This window comes from Pituophis catenifer, unplaced genomic scaffold (genome assembly GCF_029215685.1).
Source record: "Pituophis catenifer annectens isolate HBS135680 unplaced genomic scaffold, rPitCat1.0.hap2 SCAF_1, whole genome shotgun sequence".
Taxonomy (NCBI): Eukaryota; Metazoa; Chordata; class Lepidosauria; order Squamata; family Colubridae; genus Pituophis; species Pituophis catenifer.
The window spans coordinates 200570747-200591307 of record NW_027256881.1 but is presented as its reverse complement, the minus strand read 5'-3'; the positions used below and the strand labels follow the sequence as shown (position 1 = coordinate 200591307).

The window sequence follows — 20561 nt, the reverse complement described above, 5'->3', positions numbered from 1 at the left end:
GTGCTTTTGAAAAGCCTAAAAGGATAATGAATTATACTGTATGTAGTGGGGTTACGTGTGACCTGGCAGTACCCCAGCCCTCACAGCCTTCCCACCTCCAAATGTACAAAGCCAAACATTTTGGTCCTTTCTCATTTTGGGAGAGTTTAAGGAGCAAAATGGGTGCCATATGGATTATTTAAAATGCTCATTTCAACCCTTAACCAGGGGTGGAATTCAACTTTTTTTTACTACCCATTCTGTGGGCATGGCAGAGGAAGGATACTGCAAAATCTCCATTCACACCCCACTCTGGGGCCAACCAGAAGTGGTATTTGCCGGTTCTCTGAACTACTCAAAATTTCCGTTACCGGTTCTCCAGAACCTGTCAGAACCTGCTGAATAGCACCCCTGCCCTTAACATTTTCAAATCTCTCAAATTTCTCAGAGCTGTGATGTTCAGCCAGCCCAAATTTCTATGTAACCCTTGGTACAGTCCAACGTCATGTACTTCTCCATTAAAATATTGTAGAAGGCAAATACACACCTCAGCTTCCATTTTTATTAATTGGTATGTGTCCTTTGCTTTCCATTATATCAGTAAAAATGCAATTAAATACTAAGAAGCTCAACTTCTTAGACTGTCTTTATTAACTATTTATATTTCTCAGTGAATGATTTGACATATCTTGTGTGATACACAGAAGTCTGTTTACAGATGACATACAGCTTTCTATTTCATGTTACTGAATACTGTTTCCAGCAGTAACACAAAGGATATGAAAAGGATTACTTTCCGGTACTTGTTTAATTTTTAATTTTTTTTTTTTTTTAGTAAAAAAGCTTTAAGTAAATGCACATGCTAAAAACTAGGTCATCTTGTTGATGCACAAACAGTGTGATAATATATTAAATGAAATAGGAAGGGGGTTTTTTTTTAAGGATTAACAGGTGCAGAAATGTTCATAGACCAAGATCCAGGATTGATTTCATGGAGACATTGTAACACAATTTATTTTCATTTGTTTTTGATGGGGATATAATTGGTCATACATTAATGAGATAATCATGCTAAGTGATTGTTTGTATCTAAGAAGTAAAGCATCTGGTTTCTTTATTAGTTCTCAGTCCATTCCTTGAAGAAAGTCGAAGTGCCATTCTGCATTTGGAAGATTAACTGTTTTAATCTGGTCTGACCTTTTTTTTTTTTTTTTTTTTGAGATCATCACCAGACCCCCTTCTCTGAAATTCCTGTGTGCAGCAAGAGCTTTTTCCATGTTAGATTTTTATAAAAATCTGGATGAAATCACAGCACTGTGTTTTGGTGGTGATGGTAGTGAAATCAAGTATTATTTTAGAAATAGCAATAGCACTTAGATTTATATATCAGTTCATCGTGCTTTACAGCGATTTACAGTGTCAGCATATTACCCCCAATAATCTTGATCCTCATTTTACCAATCTCAGATGGATGGAAGGCTGAGTCAACCTTGAGCTGGTCAGGATTGAACTGCTGGTAGTCAGCAGAATTAACCTGCAATACTGCATTCTAACCACTGCCCCTACCCCAGCTCTTAAAAAGATCTAAGAAAGATCTTACAATTCCATATTGTTTAAAGCATCAAATTGAACTCCAATCCAAAATTCCCTACGTAAGTCTATCCCAAACCCACCATACACACAGTTCTTGTATTCTCTCTCTAGCAGTAATTAATCAGCTATTTTTCTGATTCTTTTAACTTTCCCTGATCTACTTTAATTACTCTGATCATCTTTGTCTATGTTTCAGAATTTGGTTGTTCTTAGCTCAACTTCTTATTTTATGGTTAGGGCCAGATTGGGGACAATCCTGGGGAAAGTCTATGTGGTTGCTAAGAGCCAATGCTGATTTGATGTCACATAAGGGAAAAAGGCACATAAGAGATGCGGTGGCTCAATGGCTAAGGCACTGAGCTTGTTGATTGAAAGGTCAGCAGTTCAGCGGTTCAAATCCCTAGTGCCGCATAACGGGGTGAGCTCCCATTACTTGTCCAAGCTTCTGCCAACCTAGCAATTCGAAAGCACGTAAAAAATGCAAGTAGAAAAATAGGGACCACCTTTGGTGGGAAGATAACAGTGTTCCGTGCGCCTTTGGCGTTTAGTCATGCCGGTCACATGACCACGGAGACGTCTTCGGACAGTGCTGGCTCTTCAGCTTTGTAATGGAGATGAGCACCGCCCCCTAGAGTCAGAAACAACTAGCACGCATGTGCCAGGGGAACCTTTACCTTTTTCCTTTTAAGGGAAAAAGAGTATTTGAAAGAGGGGATATGATTTTTCATAGTATAGTTAACCACTTTATGTGAACAATGTAGGGGAAATGTTGCCCTTTTGTAATAAAATAGAAGCCTTTTAGTTCTTGGAAATTTTTCTCCATCCTTTAAATCCCACTTTGTTTTATAAGCTATCTACTAAGTGTGGTTTAGTTGACGGGACAGAGAAGACAGGATTCGTAGATTATCTCATCCAAGAAGCTCATTTACTCTGTCTCCCAAGATTGTTAAGTCAATGTTGAGTCTGCACACATTACTATTTAAAGATGGACTGAGAGGAGGATGCTTACACAAATCCTATCCACAGTGGCTATAGCTTTACCTTCTTCACAAATAAGATTTACTCACACTCCCTTGAATCCAAGGATATAGCTGGGGAGAATTGGTACATTCTGGATCCTGTTGATTAGGCAGTGCAATCCAGGGGTGAAATGCAGCAGGTTCTGACAGGTTCTGGAGAACCAGTAGTGGAAATTCTGAGTAGTTCAGAGAAATGGTAGCGGAAATTTTGAGTAGTTCAGAGAACCGGCATATACTACCTCTGGCTGGCCCCAGAGTGGGGTGGGAATGGAGATTTTGCAATATCCTTCCCCCAGGAGTGGGAAGGGAATGAAGATTTTGCAGAATCTTTCCCCTGGAATGGGGTGGGAATGGAGATTTTGCAATATCCTTCCCCTGCCACGCCCACCAAGCCACGCCCACAGAATTGGTAGTAAAAAAAAGTTGAATTCCACCATTGGTTAATTGGATTTCACCACTGGTGCAATCTTGCAGGATCCAGTAAACTGATTCAGCCTTAGAACAACAGTTATGAGTTGGACATAGGTGTGTTTCAAGCATGAAACATTTCAGTTTTAAAGCACTTTGCCCACAAGATACATTTATCTGTTTGCCATAGCAACTGCCTCATACCTAACAGTTTCCAGAATACCATTTCTGCTGCATTGTTTTTATTTGCTAGGCACAGATAATGTTAGTGAAGCCACAATATGTACATACAAGCAAAGGATGCTTATGTATACATGTACCCCAAATGATTCCAGCTAAAATATGCAGAAGAGTATTAAGTCTACTCTAAATAGAAAGTTGTTTGTAAAATATCATTGAATAATGTACACAACCAAGATATTATTGCGGCTTTTTAATATTTCATTATGAAGGGTCAAATTTAATTTGTAATACTAGTTCATTTTGGTGTGGTTTTTATAACTGCAATATTCATTCATATATTTCTCTTTTGAAGCAAGCAAAAATCTACCTGGTTTATTCTAGCCTGCAGGTTGACAGAAGACAAGTTATTCATAATAAATCCCAAACTAAGCTGCTATTTAAAAAAAAAAAAACACAACTTCACCTGAAATCATGAGCAATTTTGTCAAATTTGGAAGTCATTTTAACAAGCTTGTGTCCCACCTCATTTTTTTTTACCCTAGAACAATGAAGTCTTAAGCCAAAGTGAGGAGATCTTGTGTGGGAGCAGAGACATTTTTCTTTGTGTTGTCACCAAATGGAAAGATGATAGCATCCATCATCACTAAAACTGGATAATCTTGCAAGATTTCAAGCAAATGGGGTGGGAGCTCTTAGGGCAGGGGTCCCCAACCTTGGCAACTTTAAGACTTGTAGACTTCAACTCCCAGAATTCCTCAGCCAGCAAAGTTGTAGTAATGCAAAGCTGGCTGAGGAATTCTGGGTGTTGAAGTCCACAAGTCTTAAAGTTGTCAAGGTTGGAGACCCCTGTCTTAGGGCACTTTTTAGCACACTCTGAAGACAGCATTTCTCTGGAACAGTAAAATATTAAATTGTGTGGGAAAATCCAAGCAAGAAGGCAATGAAAAGAACCCCTAGTGCATATATACCATATATCCGATATTCTTTCAATAGGATCCGTTGTGCTATTCTCTTTCCCACATTGTTTCTCTATTTTGCACCTTCCCTCTGTAGCTATCTTAACCTTCTTAAATAGAATATAATAATAAATATTTTTAAATGTATTTTTAAACGACATTAAATACTTCCAGTCAACTCTTGTATAAGCATTTTGACATATTTTTATTGGGTTTTGTTTTGTTTTTTTTACAAAATGCTAAGGGGGAATCTGTAGAGGAGCACCAAGATGGAAGAGGACTCAGGCAGAGGTAACAAAACATAAGTGGAGAAACAACGTGTAAGAAAGAAAGAAACTTAAAATTGCCTTGATTCTCTTTGATATTGTTGCAGAAAATCAAAGGATTTAGACTTCGAGTTCAAGAGAAGCTTTATTTTGGCCAAAAGGTTCAGACAGAAAAGATAACCTTCTAACATCTGAACATGCTGATCCATGTGGTTTTTAGTTCTGCATTTTGACATGGAAGGAGAAAGTTAGCTAACTCTGTGGTTTGACTTTTTGAACTCAGAAACTGTCTCTTACAATAACAAGGTCGAGGGACCTTTAGAGATCATCCAAGCCAACCCCGTATCATTTCACTCTTATATCCAAATATCACTTTACGTCCTACTTTAATAAAAGGGGGAGAAAAGGAAAAATGCTGCCCAGCCATCAAGGTTCTATTATTACAGGGAGTCCTCATTTAACAACTGTCTCATTTAGTGACCCTGTACAGTTAAAAGAGTGACAAAAAAAACCCTTTATGACCAATCCTAATATTTATGGCTTTCACGGGTTTGTAAAGCAAATGAAAGCTGAAGCAAGATAATACGAAAAGTGACACTTTCATGTAGCAACTGCTTCACATAATGATAACATTGGCAATCCCAATCATGGTCATTAAATGAATACTGCCTTGTAGCTTACATCAATACAGTATAGCTCTTGTATTTCTTTTAGTCTCTTTTTCCTAACCTGCCTCCATGAAGGGCTGACAGGATCTTTGGTAACTTTTTCATATACTGCTCAGAGCTGTATATGTATATGTATATTAACATTAGCATTTAGACTTATATATCGCTTCACCCAGGGGTGGGCTGCTGTGGGTTTGCAGGGGTTTGGGAGAACCTCTAGCTAAGATTCTGTGCAGTTTGGAAAACCTCCAAATCCCACTCCTGGCTGGCCCCGCCCATCCCACCCCACCCTCCCAGAAGTCCTCAGGCAGCCCATTTTGGATGCAGGTAAGTGCAGGGCACGTGAGGAGGCTCGGGGAGGGTGAAAAACAAGTCTACTGGAAGTTCGGAAAGGGCCCAGAGTGCCTCCGGAGCCTGGGGAGGCCATTTTCGCCCTCCTGGAGGCTTGAAGAAAGCCTCCAGAGCCCGGGGAGGGCAAAAATGCTCCCCTGCCATGGTGCATGAGGCCGACTAGGCCATGCCTACCATGGCCATGCCCACCCAGCAACCAGGCAGAAAACCCCTTGCTAAAATTTTTGAAGCCCACCCCTGCTTCACAGTGCTTTAAAGCCCTCTCTAAGCGGTTACAGAGTCAGCATATTTCCCCCAACAATCTGGCTCCTCATTTTACCCACCTCGGAAGGATGGAAGACTGAGTCAACCTTGAGACTGGTGAGATTTGAACTGCCAAATTGCAGGCAGTCAGCAGTCGGCAGAAATAGCCTGCAGTATTGCACTCTAACCACTGTGCCAATGCTATTCACGGATTTACAAAAATATTCACCATTAAAATCTCACCGTTGCCTTCATAAAGAACCCTTTATAAAATCTGATTTTGAGTTATCTTTTATTTTGTTTCAAGGAAGAAACAAGCCTGAAGACCAGAATCATTTGTTCCATACAGAACTATAAGACCCACCCCTTCATCTATCCTGTTCCTTTCCACAGGAAATCTGTGAATGAAGGAAAGATTCATTCTGCAATGAATTGCTGCAAAATGCTTTCTGATGGGTCCTTAGGAGCCTTCTGGAGGAAGCATTTTTAATCCTGCTAAATGCAACCAAACTTTCCTCACATCATTTAATAGCTTTTATAGATAAAGGCTAGAAAAAGGAAACAGAGTCGCAACTGATGCGCTCTTTCTTTGTGGAGGAGCACCTCTTGACCTTTAAACAATTTAGTTGCAGCATTCATAACTTTTACTTTCTCTACGGTGCTGCACAGTGATCAGTGAGCGTAAGACCAGTATTATCATAAGCGTATATTAATTCTGCGGGCAATTTCATTTTTTTATACTCACCAGACAAAGAATTTGATTTTTGTCATGAGGCTGACATTACATGGAACTATTCAACATGGCTCTAACATATATGATGGGCAGCACATTAGGATGGATGGATGCATGCATGCATGCATGGATGCATGGATACATGGATGATAGAGATAGTGATGAAAACGATAGTGATGATAGACATTTGAATTTTTGGTTGTTTGAGTTGACACAATATGATTGTTGTCATGGGGATGGCATATAAAAGCAGTGCAATATCTGGAAATGCAGATGTTTAGGCAGGGAAGAGTGGATGAGTGGATTTATTCCGCAGCAATAAAATCAAATTTAGATAATTTTTTTGCAGCAGCTTTCCACAAGGTGGCAGAATTTGGCTGCATATATAACCATGCAGGCTAATTTTGACAAATCCAGTTCTTCTGGGCATCTGTAAACACAGGACATAAGCATTTTCATTATTTAGATCCATTCCGTCTGTCATCTTACATATGAATCAATTCCATGAATGCAATTAAGTTGTGTGAATGTGGTTTACATGAACAATTTTACCAGCCTTTGGTGAAAGCCAAAGCAGCTTTATCACCAAGGTCAAAGGTCTAATTCAAAGCAATAGAGAGAAAGAGAATATGATGAAACTTTTGTCTTTCTATTTTAGATTAATTTCTTTGATGAAATTAATAGGTAGCCATGGAGGAAAGCAAGCCTACTGAAATGTTTCTACCACAAATGACAGCGCTTGTAAAGTAGTGCAATGTGAAGGTTGCATCGACCTTTATCATACGTTTTGTGACTCTGTGCTGCCTGAAAGAAAGAGTTCACAAGGATCTTGCACAACACACCTCATACCCACAAACCAGTAGTGGGTTTCAGTTTCATTTGCTACTAATTCGCTCGTGGGCATGCGACGCTTCTGCGCATGCACAAAGACATCCGGGCAGGTGGGCAGAACTTTCCCCCGCCGCCGCTACCAGTTTGCCTGATCTGAGGCGAACCGGTAGCAACCCACCACTGCCCCAAACCCTATGGTTCCATGACTGTTGATTAACCCAGGTTGTATTCAGATACAGATGCATATTTAACACATACTGTAAAAGCCACCCTAAAAAATCAAGGACGTTTGCAGGTGGAAAAAAAGCCTGTTTTCTTCTGAAATTTCAATACAGATTTAGTTATTCTGATAGTTCTTTCCTGTAATTTCCTGCACTTATGATCAAGAACATTTGCATCTTTCCTTTGACAGTTTCCTGTTAAAGTTCTGACTTCTAACTTTGTTCTTGCTGCGTTGTAGGGAGCCAACATCATCTGCTGACTTTTAACCCTGGCTGAGCCTTGCCTTGATGATTGGCATCCATCCATCTTGTTCACTGCTTTCAGAAAAAGACTTCTGGGCTGCCTTCTGTCTCCCTGCAGCCCAGGGGTAGGTTCTACTTACCTTTACTACTGGTTCGCAACAGGAGCGTGTGCACGCATGCACAGATCGTCAATTATGATGACTGGGCAGGTGGGTGGAGCCCCCACCGCTAAAGAACCGGACAGAACCGGGAGCAACCCACCACTGCTGCAGCCCCAGTTCCTCAAAGGCCATCAGGACTGTGAATCAGATACAGACCACAAGAACCCTTGACTCCACGGCTGCTGCTGTAACTAGTAGAATTGTAGGTACCCATAGACTTTCTACTTTTCAGAAATAACAGGGCCTTGAAGAACAGCACAGAATCCTCTCTTGAGTGAGGTACATTATCTGAATATTCTTGGGCAGTCCATCTCTACCACTGGCCATGACAGTACCATGAAGAATGCCCATTGCCTTGTTTTTCTTTTCCTTCCCAGCAGTGATGGGTTTCAAATTTTTTTACTACCGGTTCTGTGGGTGTGGCATGGTGGGCGTAGCATGGCATGGCTTGGTGGGCGTGGCTTGGTGGCCGTGACAGGGGAAGGATACTATAAAATCTCCATTCCCTCCCCGATCCAGGGGAAGGTTACTGCAAAATCCCCATTTCCTCCCAATCAGCTGGGACTTGGGAGGCAGAGAATAGATGGGGGTGGGGCCAGTCAGAATTTTTACTACTGGTTCTCTGAACTACTCAAAATTTCCGCTACCAGTTCTCCAGAACTGGTCAAAACCTGCTGAAACCCACCTCTGTTCCCCAGCTCTTTTCACTTTCTGTCTTTTTAAAGTTGTTAAATGTAATAAGGCTTTCTTTCCTGCCGAAGAATGTGAATTGTCATTACCATCAATCATCGATCATCATTATCATCATCATCATCATCATCACAAATGCACAATGTTATATTGCTGTCTTGACTTTGAAAAATGGAAGCTTTTCCTTTTCTCAGTTATGCTACCCCCGCCCAGTTAGGTCACATGATGGAGGCAGAATGTCGGCATCCAATGCCAGCTAAACAAAGTGTTCTATTCCAGCTCTCTGTCTCCATGGCAGGGACGTGCAGGTGGTGATGCCCCATCACCATGACAACCTAAATTCCACAGGGAAGTCTCTTGGAGGATGACACCTAGCTGCTGAAACTAGGGGTGGGAAAGATCATCTGTACTCTATGGTAATCAAAAAAAAAAAACAACCCAGTTCCAGGTGTAGAGGGAATAAGGAATGGCCTTGAAAGGCAGAAGGAAGAGTTTTTACAATGACAATAATCAGAGGAGCAAGAAGAAAAGAGTCTATGTTTCAGTCAGGACCCTCTTTATCATATAGATAAAGGGAGAGAGAGGGGAAGCACATTCAGATTTGCAAGATTCTGTCCCTATAACTATACCAATAAAAGTAGTTTTAAACCAATTTGGCATTGGTTTCTTAGTCTGGTCCAGTTTATAGGATGACACTAGGAAAAGGTGCAAACAAAGCAAGGAGCAAATAGCAGTTTATTGATAGTTTGGCTCAGCCTCAACTCCGAAAAAGGACAGTTGAAGCTTTTGTGATTCCAAGACAGTCACAAAAAAGTACTTCATCACATACTAACAGGCGCAATGGCTCAGTGGCTTAATGCCGCTGGAGATGGTTTCTGCTCCAGCGGTTTGAGTCCTGGTACAGCATGTCAGGATGAGCTCCTGTCACTGTCCACCCAACAGTTTGAAAGCATGTTCTGTGTGAGTAGATAAAATAGATACCGCTTCAGTGGTGCTCTGTGAATAAAGTCAGATTCCTGCCCTCTGAACCTTCCCAGTTGCGGTGCCCATTTGCGAGGCAGCTCCGGGAAGAGAGGGGGTGAATGACACTGCAGGAAGAGCCACTTGTCTTTCTTTCTGGTGCAAAGCCAGCTTGCTCTCTTGTAGGGCACCATGGGAAGCACCTGAGCATTCCCTACAGTGGAGCACATACATTGGAGCCAAACTACTACTGTGCAATTGCATTGTAGTCTCCTAACTAACATAAAAAAACCATACCCTATTCTATATAACCTGGAATACATTTTATAAATGGCTAGAGAAAAGGAGGAATGTAGGGATAGAGAATTAGAAACAGAGTGAAGAAAAGGGGAGAAAAATAAATAAAATAATATAAGAAATATTAGATAGGATTAAATTGGATTTGAATAGATACGAAGGGAATATGTATGTAACTGAAGTGTGATTGAATGTACAAAAAGTATATATGGAATATGCATGATGTTATATTGTAATATACACGAAAGAAAAAGTGTTAGAAAAGTATGTACCAGGCAAGTCGCACCAAGTGTAATGTTTTTAAAATGTATATTCAATAAAATTATTTTTTTAAAAAGCACCATACCCTAATAAATAATAATGACATACGAAGAAAATCCCCAAAGTTGGAACAACAGAATCCCATGTGTGGAGGTAGATACAACATACAGTAGCTATGCCCACAGAAAAATTCAATGCAAAACTAGTGAGCTACTAGTAATTGCTCCAAGATGAATTACTCAGTCAACTGATGACATTTTGAATTTGTTTTCAAGTATTTTTTTTCCAACTTCTAAGCACTTACATTGTTAGCACCAAGAGATTCTGTTTTCTTGATCCTTAGGAAAGAACTATCTAGAGCAGGGGTGTCAAACTCAATTTCATTGAGGGCCTTATCAGGTTTGTGTTTGACCTTGGGGGGCCGGGGTGGGTGTGGAGAGGGAGGATGTGGCCAGCTCAACATCACTCATTTGGGGGGCATCCAAGTGGCCTGCCAGCAAAAATGGGGTCGTGAGCTCCGTTTTTGCCTGTGACGGCCTCCTGCAACCCTCTGCCAGCAAAAACGGAGCTCAGGAGGGCCGCCTGTGGCCCTCGCAAGCTCCATTTTTGCTGGCAGTGGCACTGTAGGCAGGTCCTTCTCTGTTTCCAGGCAACCCCATGGGCCAGATCTAAGCACTCTGCGGGCTGAATCTGGCCCCCAGCCCTTGAATTTGACAGCCCTGATCTAGAGAGCTATTATGAGATGGTTCATACTAAACTATAATCTCCTTTTAGCATGATTTATTAAATAAATTATAGTTAGCTGGAATCACATGCTAAACCACCGACCATGATTTTCTAGTCACAAACACTAGAGTCATGTAGCAACCCACTTTATGGTTTAGTGTTGCATAAACCAGGCTGGAGTTTTAATGAGGTTTTTCCAGTGTTTTCCAGGGCCAAGCTAGCTTTGTTGTTCTGATTGTTGTTGGTCTTATGGCTATCTGGAATAACTCAGTTTCTTTGTTCTGCATCCATATATATGTTTTCCCACCTAGGAAAAAGCATAGATTTGAAGGGAGGGCATTCAAATTAAGTCAGTGTGGTTTAAATCAGTGTTTTTCAACCTTGGCAGTAGATGTGTGGACTTCAACTCCCAGAATTCCCCAGCTGTAAATTATTCATGACACCTTCCTACTTACTTATTTAACCTGCTTCCTGTGGTTGAGATGGATGTAAAGGCCTTTTCTCCAGGGAGATGGTAATGCATTTCAGTTCACCACAGTATCTTTATTCCCTCTATGATGCTGACTGCAGCATGTTTTTACCAAGGTCAAAATGCTTGGATTTATATGAGTAAAGATAAATCAGTAGCTCAGCACCATACATTGAATATTGGTTGTGGGTTCTGAGGATTATTTCAGAATAAATCAGCATGGCTTCATTCAAACCCTCATTTGAAATGAAACAGCAAGTGGCAAATAATGATTTTCAGTAAGATCCAGAATAAACAAATGAGCGGTAATGAATTAACTCAACTGGAATCAATTGTAGAATTTCTTTCAGTGGATGCTTGCATTTTGTGGTTTTGCATATTGAGAAGGAAAGGGAACTCGACTTTAGAACAGTGAAAAATATCTTGGTAATTTTCTGGTTGGGCTGCTTAAAATTAAATCATAGCATAAGAGAATAATATTTGACATTTATCTCGTTCATCATTATATTTGCTATTGCTCCCCGAGGCAACAGTGGCATAATGGGTTTCATTCATTTATCCATTCAACTTGCAGTTGTAAAAGAAATAGGAGACTCTGGAGGTGGAGTTAAAAGAGGAATCAGCCTAGAATCCCTATGAGTCACAATGGAACTAAGTTCAACCTACCTTGAATTCTGTTGATCTTTATCTAACCCCAAGCAGGGGTTAACCATTAGTTGAGAAGATTCTTGTGCATACATATGATTAGAGCCGCAGTGGTGCAGTGGAGTGCATTAGAGTGCAGTACTGCAGGTTACTTCTGCTGATCACCAGCTGCCAGCAGTTTGGCAGATTGAATCCCACCAGACTCAAGGTTGACTCATCCTTCCCTCCTTCCAAGATGGGTAAAATGAGGACCCAGATTGTTGGGGACAATATGCTGACTCTGTAAACTGCTTAGAGGGGACTGTAAAACACTGTGAAGCGATATATAAGTCTAAGTGCTATTGCTATTAGCAGTAAATCAATTTAATTGGACCTTCACTTGTGGCCTTGATCTTTCACTAGCAGTTAATAAAGGCACATAAATTAAAGCATAACACAATTTCATAAACATAGTCAAATCAAAGGTAAAACCAGCAAATCTCCCCTTACCCCCAATCCCGAAATGGCCGCGGCTTACATCACAAGTTTCACTGGAAGAGCTTCGTTTTCAACATCTTCCAAAATGACACTCCGAGGAGGGCCAGACTAAACTCAACCAAGACGCTACTCCAAAAAGCAGGTGCTATCACAGAACAGCAACACTTCTGTATCTCAGCTTTTCCCACTTCATGGAAGTGAACTACCACCAGCAGCTTTTCCCGGAACAAACAAATCCAGTGGGTCAATTCGAGTTGGAAAATAAACTCCTAGAGACATCTGGGCTCAAAGCTACGTAGTGTTTTATTGATCAGAACTTGAACTTTGACTGCATCTAGAAGCCAATGCAGGGCCTGTAGCACAGGGATTAATGTGCATTCATGACAGGTGCCCACCAGCTAGCAGATTAGGGCTTTGGAAACTAATTGCAGTTTCTGCAATGGTCTTCAAAAGAAACCACCTGTAGAATGATTGCAATAATCCATATGGGTGATAAGGAGAACATATTACTTGGTTGAGTCCTCCTAATTATCTTTGAGTAGCACAGCCATGAGTACTACTCTAGTTTTATGGTAAGATTATATTAGCAGTTTCTTGCAACACTTCTTCCTTTTTTTTTTAACTGTCCAGAAAAGTAGGGAGGGTCCCTTTTGAAACATTTCCCATACCATCCCCCTTCTGTGGGATGAGAAATCTTTTACATGAGAGTTGTTCAGCCTGTGGCTCTTCCTGTTGTGTCCCAAGGTCATTCCCACTTACTATCTGCTCCTGTAAAGCTGCAATGGGTATATCAATCAGAATTGAGGAAAAGACTCCCCCCCCCACCTTCCCGGTCATGGCTTCCACTTATCAGCATGAATCTCCAAGGACCCCAAAGTTGTAGTCCTGCTCCTTCAAAGGAAATGCTTCCTCGCCTAGGTGCAAGACAGGCAGTCCTTGGCTTAAGACCACAATTCAGCCCAAAGTTTCTGTTGCTCAGTGAGACAGTTGTTACGTTTTGTCCCATTTTACGAATTTTCTTGTGACAGCTGTTAAGTGAATCACTGTTAAATTAGTAACATGGTTGTTAAGTGAATCTTTGGGTCATTAAACAAAGAAATAAACAAATGGTCATTAATTATTTTATTTTATTTTATTTTAGTACTGTGGAGAGCTCAATTGAAAGATACAATGAAAATAAAATAAAACATGGAAACAAAAAGAGCACAGATGTAGTTTATGTACATCAATACTGCTTTTTATTTTTACATTATTTATATATGCTAATCGCACTGTCAACAGGTTAAACAGTTTGCATTAGTCCATATATAGCCTTGGTCTACACCATTGAGTAGCCACTTCAAATTTCAAAAAGCTAAAAAGAAAAGAAAAGTGATCAATAACGGCAAACTATATAATTCAGTGATAGGAAGAACCGTTTTCATTCAGCACTTCCTATAGAAAACAAAAGTAACTGGTAGAAGGATCACAGCACACTGGTAGCAATGGCAATATTCACAGGCTTCAGCATCTTCCAAATTATCTATAATGGCACAGAATACAAGGATTTGTCAATAGTTTGCAAGCTAGGCCTGCTAGGGCTCATGTTTGCAGAAATAACATTGTGTCCAGAACAACTGTAGGCTCAAATATGTACAAACAGGTCTTTACAACTTATACCTGTAGGAGTATTTTAAAAAAGAATGTAGGCATATACTATACCGAGAGCAGCTGATTACGCAGTACTTTAAGACAAAATAGAATCCTATTTTTTGTCCATTCTTTCAGGGCATTTTTGTTCATTATTTGTCTCCTCTGAACATTTTGACTGTTACCTTGAATCAACAGGCGCCTCTGACACAGGACATTTGTGTATTCCTTGTTTCTATCTGCTGCAATGTATTAGGAATTAACCTGTGACCTAAGTGATTGTTCAGTGCAAAGATAATCCTATCTTAGGCACAGGGACTGGGTTGAGACAAATCCCTAGGACTAAGATACTACTTGTGTGTGTGTGTGTGTGTGTGTATGTGCAACGTGTGCTCGCACACACAGGCACAAACACAAGTATGTGCATGTGCACTCTTTCTGATTTGGTAACCAGCGTAAAAAATAATGCATCTTGGAATTGGTATAAATTGTAGGGATAAGAGGTTGCCTCTTAACAGAAAGTATAAAATTGCTTCAAGCTAAAACAGCAAAACACAGTAAAAACCTGTGCTGAATGATGCCACAAGGGTTCCACGCACAATCTAGGAGCGCACAGCATCTCTTCGAGCAAATTGCTTCCCCTGTCTGAAGGTTATAGAGAATTAGACAGTGGAACACCTGGCCCTGGTTCCCCCATCCCTTCCCTCCCACCACAACAGAAACCCCATTTACAAAAATAGTCACATATAAACACCCTGCGGATTGGGGTTTTTTTTTTTTCTTTAAAAAAATGATAAATTCACCTATACTGTGTGTTTGTGTTTGTGTGTGTTCACATGCGAAAAATATGGCGAACGCGGCTGCTGAAGAACACACAGTGAGAACACTTACTGAATTAAGTGTCTTGTAACTTGCTGAACCTATGATAGCTTTGCCCACTTTATGCTGAGCAGCAATGTCTTCCCTTTTCTTTTTTTCAGCAAGAGCAACAGGAGGCTGCTGCTCCGTTTTCCAGAGTTAAGGTCCGGTGACTAGGGGGTCACTGTCTTGTTATAGGCACTAACCTTGAAAGAGAGCGTACATATCTATATAGAGACATATCTGTGTTATGTCTATATCTATACATAGATATACATGTAATATATTTATAAACGTTGACAATTTAGCATAACTCTCCAGTGGAGCTTTGCTGACAAATACATCCCCTTCAAAGGCTGTAAACAAGTTGAAGAACAAATAATAGAAATGATCGGTTTTTACTTTTTGCTAATCTTTATATCTTTCCCTTTAAGGTCTCTGTCTGTTTTGCCCTTTTCATATTTCTCTTTGTTTGGCTTAGTAACACTATCATAGGAAGGGGGAGAAGTGGTCGAGGAGCTCTCATCGGTTTTCTCTGGACTGGAATTCCCATTAAACCTATCAGAGGTCCCGTCTTTGATTGGTAGGACGTCGCCATCTCTGCATTTTTCTTTATTATACATAGAAGTTACTTTTTTAACTTTCTGTTTTAGGAGGAAACGCCTGAAAGCCCGCTGGATGATGGTGGCGGACACCTCCTCCTGCTTGCGCTTTAATGTGGTGGTGATTGGTTCGTATGAAACTTTGGATGGGTTGGCTGCCATGAAGCGGTCTTCCATTTGCACTCTGAGTAAATCCATTTCTTCGCTTTCTCCCAAGACACGCTTTGTAAAGGCAAACAAGATGTCAAGGCAGTGAATTCTATCGCCACTCACCATGGGCAGGTCCATCGAAATTAGCTGAACATTGTTTGGTTTGGCAATCAGAAGAGGAGGATCCAACGAAGCAGCAAAATCAGAAAGTTTACTATATTCTATAAATTGGGATGCATCTGGATCGAACTTTTCCCAGACTTCATAGAACATCTCAAAATCATCCTCACTCAGAGGTTCAGCACTTTCTTCGGTAGCGACACTGAAGTTCTCCAAAATGACAGCAATGTACATGTTTACTACAACTAAAAATGAGATGATTATGTAGCTGACAAAGAAGAAAATCCCAACCGAAGGGTTGCCACAGTCTCCCTTGACTGAGCTACCTGGATGGTCTATCTCAGGGTCACAATCTGGAGGCCCGCTGTTCAGGATGGGGGCTAGCAAGCCATCCCAGCCAGCAGAGGTGGTGATCTGAAAAAGACAGAGCATGCTGTTGCCAAAAGTTTCAAAATTGAACAAGTCATCAATACCAACTTCTCTTTTCACATAGGCAAAGTTGGACATTCCAAATATGGCGTAGATGAACATGACCAGGAAAAGCAGGAGGCCGATGTTGAACAAGGCAGGGAGAGACATCATCAAGGCAAAAAGCAGAGTGCGGATCCCTTTTGCTCCCTTGATTAGACGCAGGATTCGACCTATCCGGGCAAGTCGGATCACTCTGAACAGGGTAGGTGACACAAAATATTTCTCAATAATCTCTGCGAGGAACATTCCTGCAAAAGAAAAAAATATTTAAAAGTGTCACTTTTACAGTGCCCATTATTTCTCAGCTGGGCATTAAGCACACAAAATTAAAATAGTATTAAATGATTCCTAAATGTAAACTCTATTAGTCCAAAAGCTACATATTGATGAGATGCTGGTATGTTGAAAAAAATTAGCAAGCAATAAACTTAACAGTTAAGACAAATTAAGACTGTTAATCTTCATTATTTTAGGCAAATTCTAAAACAATCAATTTGCAAACATAAGAAAATGTGTAAAAATTATTTGGCTCTGTCAGGGAATTGCATAGCCAGTGTCCAAATGGAGTCAGAGATGCTGACATGAACTTGTAGTTTTATATAATTTTACATTTATATTTACAGTAAACAAGATAGTCAGGCACCTCACTACATCATGAGGTAAATCACCAGGTAAATCACAGTACAGCACATTAAGCACACAGAAGAAAAAAGCGGGAAAAAGCAAACTCCCCCAGCAACCAATCATAATATAGGTTGCCTCATGCAGGAGCCCCCCCCATCCACTCTCCAACCAATCAACTACAACTGTGTGTTCTGGCCCATTATACACTTTACTCAGGGGTGAAATGCTCCCGGTTCGGATGGTAGCGATGGAGGTGGGTGGTTCGGAGAACCGGTAGCAAAAATCCCTGCCCCCACCCCCCCATTCCCAGCTGAGCCGCGCAATCATCAGAGGCTTTTTTTATTTTTATTTTTAAAAGCATTTTTTCTACAACCTCTTTGACCAAAAAAATGCTTTTAAAAGTAAAAAAAAAAGCCTCTGATGATCGTGCGGCTCAGCTGGGATCGTCAGAGCCTTTTAAAAGCATTTTTTCTATAACCTCTTTGGCCATTGTGAGTTGTGAGAAGGAAAGGAGAATTCTCAACCTTTATATTTGTTTATTAAACTATATTAAGAGCTTTGTTGGATCAGGATGATGATCTATGCAATATATAATATAATATTCTATGATATACAATGTCCAATAAGATGCATCAGGTAATAACTTTCCATTATTGTTTGCCAGAAGCTGCCAATTTAAGATAAACTGCCTGTGATTCAGGTGATAGCATACAGCTGCTAGCAACCCATGAATTTATCATGATTGCACTTATATCCAGCAAAAGTCTGTATTTGAAGTCTGGCATTTTTCTATGTGTTTCAATATAACATTTTGGTCATGCTTATATTTAATTCTATTTGCCAATTACTATTAACTATTATTTGAAATATATATAAAACAATCCTATTACTGAATCAGGAATCTAAAAAATTAGTACACGACTTTAGTGAATCAGATTACACACCTATTACTGAATTAGAAATCTAATGAAATTTAGTAAATGAGTTTAGCCATTATGTATTTTTGGAAACAAATGGTTCTTACCTACAATGGAGAGAATGACAACGACAAAATCAAAAATATTCCAGCCAATGGTAAAATAATAATGACGAAGTGAAATCAGTTTGAGTATACATTCTCCAGTGAAAAGAATTATGAATACCAAGTTAATCCTGGATAAAATAATTTCCATTTCTTTACTTTGGTCATCTGTTTCAACCATCATGGTGACCATATTAAGGCAAATAAGAATCATGATACTGATGTCAAAGGCTTGTTTGGTTACAAAGTCAAAGACTAATCCTTGAAATTTATTCTGTAAAAACAAAAACAAAAAATATTAATATTGCAAAAATATTTTTATTTAGTATTGGATTATTTTTCCTTTATTGTTTGTTTTACTAATGTTTATGCCCTCTTCTTTTGTGAATGGACAACTATACTAAGTGGGAGAAATCAAAAGAAAAAAATCAAATCTTGAACCAAAAAAGGGCCTGGTGGCTCAGCAGACTAAAAGCATTGTGATTAACGCCAGCTGTCTGCAATTACTGTAAGTTCGAATCTCACCAGGCTCAAGGTTGACTCAGCCTTCCATACTTTCTAAGGTAGGTAAAATGAGGACTCAGTTTGTGGGGGCAATAATCTGACTTTGTATAAATATACAAAAGTATGAAGGCTATTGCTTAATGCATTGTAAGCCGCCCTGAGTCTCCAGAGAAGGGCGGCATATAAATCAAATTTAAAAAAAAAAAATCCTAAATTTGATAACACAAGCTACAATTTCAGATATTTTATTGTCCACATATCATTACAGGAAGTGCATTTTTTATTATTTTGAACAAGATGCTAAGAGTTAGAAAGCGTGATCTGAGAGTAGAAAATATGTAAAATAGAAATCCTTACCCCTGGTCTTGGTATTGGCTTTTGTGGTTTTTTGGAACCCAGCTTTTTCATTGCATTGTAATATTTTTTCTGTTCCTCTGTCATAAAAATGTCTTGTCCTCCAAAGTAAAGAAATAAACCAAATCTAGTTACACAACAAGTTTGCAGACTGATTTATGTAATGATGGAGAAACACATTTTAATCCATTGATAATAATACTACATTATAACAATTTCACATTACTCCAATATCATATCATATCCACTGGCCTGGGTCTATTTCTAGGCCAAATAAAAAGAACTGGGTTTGAAGTTTAAGGCCTGGAAGAGTCTTAAGAATTTATTTCTGTATAATACCATATACACTGAATAACTTTTTTTTATGTGACCTTGCCCTTCAAAAAATGGACGGTAGGTTCACAAGATTAAGATTTCTTTTTTGGCTATGAGATCAAAGAATATATAACCATTCTTGCTGGTCTATATTTGGTTGTAGCAATAGCACTTAGATTTATATAACGCTTCACAATGCTTTACAGCCCTCTCTAAGCAAGCATATTGCCCCCAACAATCTGGGTCCTCATTTTACCAACCTCGGAAGGATGGAAGGCTTCCAACCTTGAACCAGTAAGAATCAAACTGCTGAACTGCTGGCAGTCAGCAGTCAGCAGAAGTAGCCTGCAGTACTGCATTCTAACCACTGTGCCACCACAGCTCTTAGTAGAAAGAGGAAGAACAATTTCTCTTTTCTCTAGATTTGCTGTATTTTAATAGAACAGGTGCAATGTTTTCATTGTTTTAGTTTCTGAAGTGTAGTTTTCTTAGCTGTCCATACTTAAGAAGTTAAAGCAGGATTGGCTCAACTCTCCTGAAAGACCAGGTTTATAATCTGGGAAAGTCTTTCTCCACATCTGTCTTTGTATCCCAATGTGCCAAGAAGCACATTTGCAGAATTATGCCTGCAACCTTTCAGTAAAACTTAAATACAGGCACAATTATTTATGTCTTGGTTGTGTTTAGAGCACTGCAATATACTGTGTGTGAAACAATCTTTGAACAGTGTCCCAAAGCAATTAATGTTAAATACAGCTACTTTATTGTTAAACTGTGCAAAATTCCAGGAACATATTATGTTTATGCTAAAAGAAGTGCATTGGTTCCTATTGGCTAGCCTATGGGCAGAATTCAACACATAAGAGTTTAATTTTTAATACTCTGGATGGTCAGGTCCTAATGATTTGTTAGTAACCTTTCTTGTTATGAACTTGTTTGGATGTTAAGATCTGCAGGAGATGCCTTTTATGGATACCCTTTTTAAAAACTCTTTCCTCCCCCTGGTTGTGTGGATGGAATAGGGTCTTCTCATGCATCATTTCCTAGTTATTGAAGGCCTACTCTTAGGAGTTGTCTTCAGCTCCTCTTCTCCATCTGCCTTTAGAAAGGGAGTTAGAATTCACTTCCTTTTAGTGTTTTCTGTGATTCAACCATTTTGATGTCTAGTTTACTATGTTTTTATTTGTTGATCCCTTTATACTTTTGGTTTTATGCTGTTACCCATCCTGATCATCCTTTTGAATAATAAATAGGCTTATAAAATAACTACATCTACTTTCCCCCTATGAAATTAATATTCCAAATATAAACAGGCAATTGTTGTAAAGGTCATCAAGACTAGATCACAAGCTGCACTGAATGTCCTGACACTTTGAACAAACTACACTTTCTCAACTTAAGTTATTGTGTTGGAATCATGCTCAGGATACTCCCCCCCCAGTGAAAAAATGTAATATAGTAACATAATTTAGAAGAAATTAGTTTTATCTACTCTTAGTTCCTTAATTTTTTCCCTGTTTTGTCAACCAGCAC

At 39.6% G+C, this 20561-nt stretch overlaps 1 protein-coding gene across 12 annotated transcripts in view; it reads right to left on the bottom strand.

Annotated features, from left to right (window-relative positions):
• Window positions 1-15265: 15265 nt before the first annotated feature.
• LOC139327211 (sodium channel protein type 2 subunit alpha) overlaps window positions 15266-20561 on the bottom strand; it is a 71224-nt gene continuing 65928 nt past the window's right edge. For all 12 annotated transcript variants that reach the window (XM_070956948.1, XM_070956955.1, XM_070956952.1 and 9 more), the window contains 3 exons: window positions 18717-18821; window positions 17859-18129; window positions 15266-16458 (listed from right to left, as the gene is read on the bottom strand). In XM_070956948.1, coding sequence (XP_070813049.1) covers window positions 15266-16458; window positions 17859-18129; window positions 18717-18821 — 1569 coding nt within the window. The remainder of the gene's footprint in view (window positions 16459-17858; window positions 18130-18716; window positions 18822-20561) is intronic.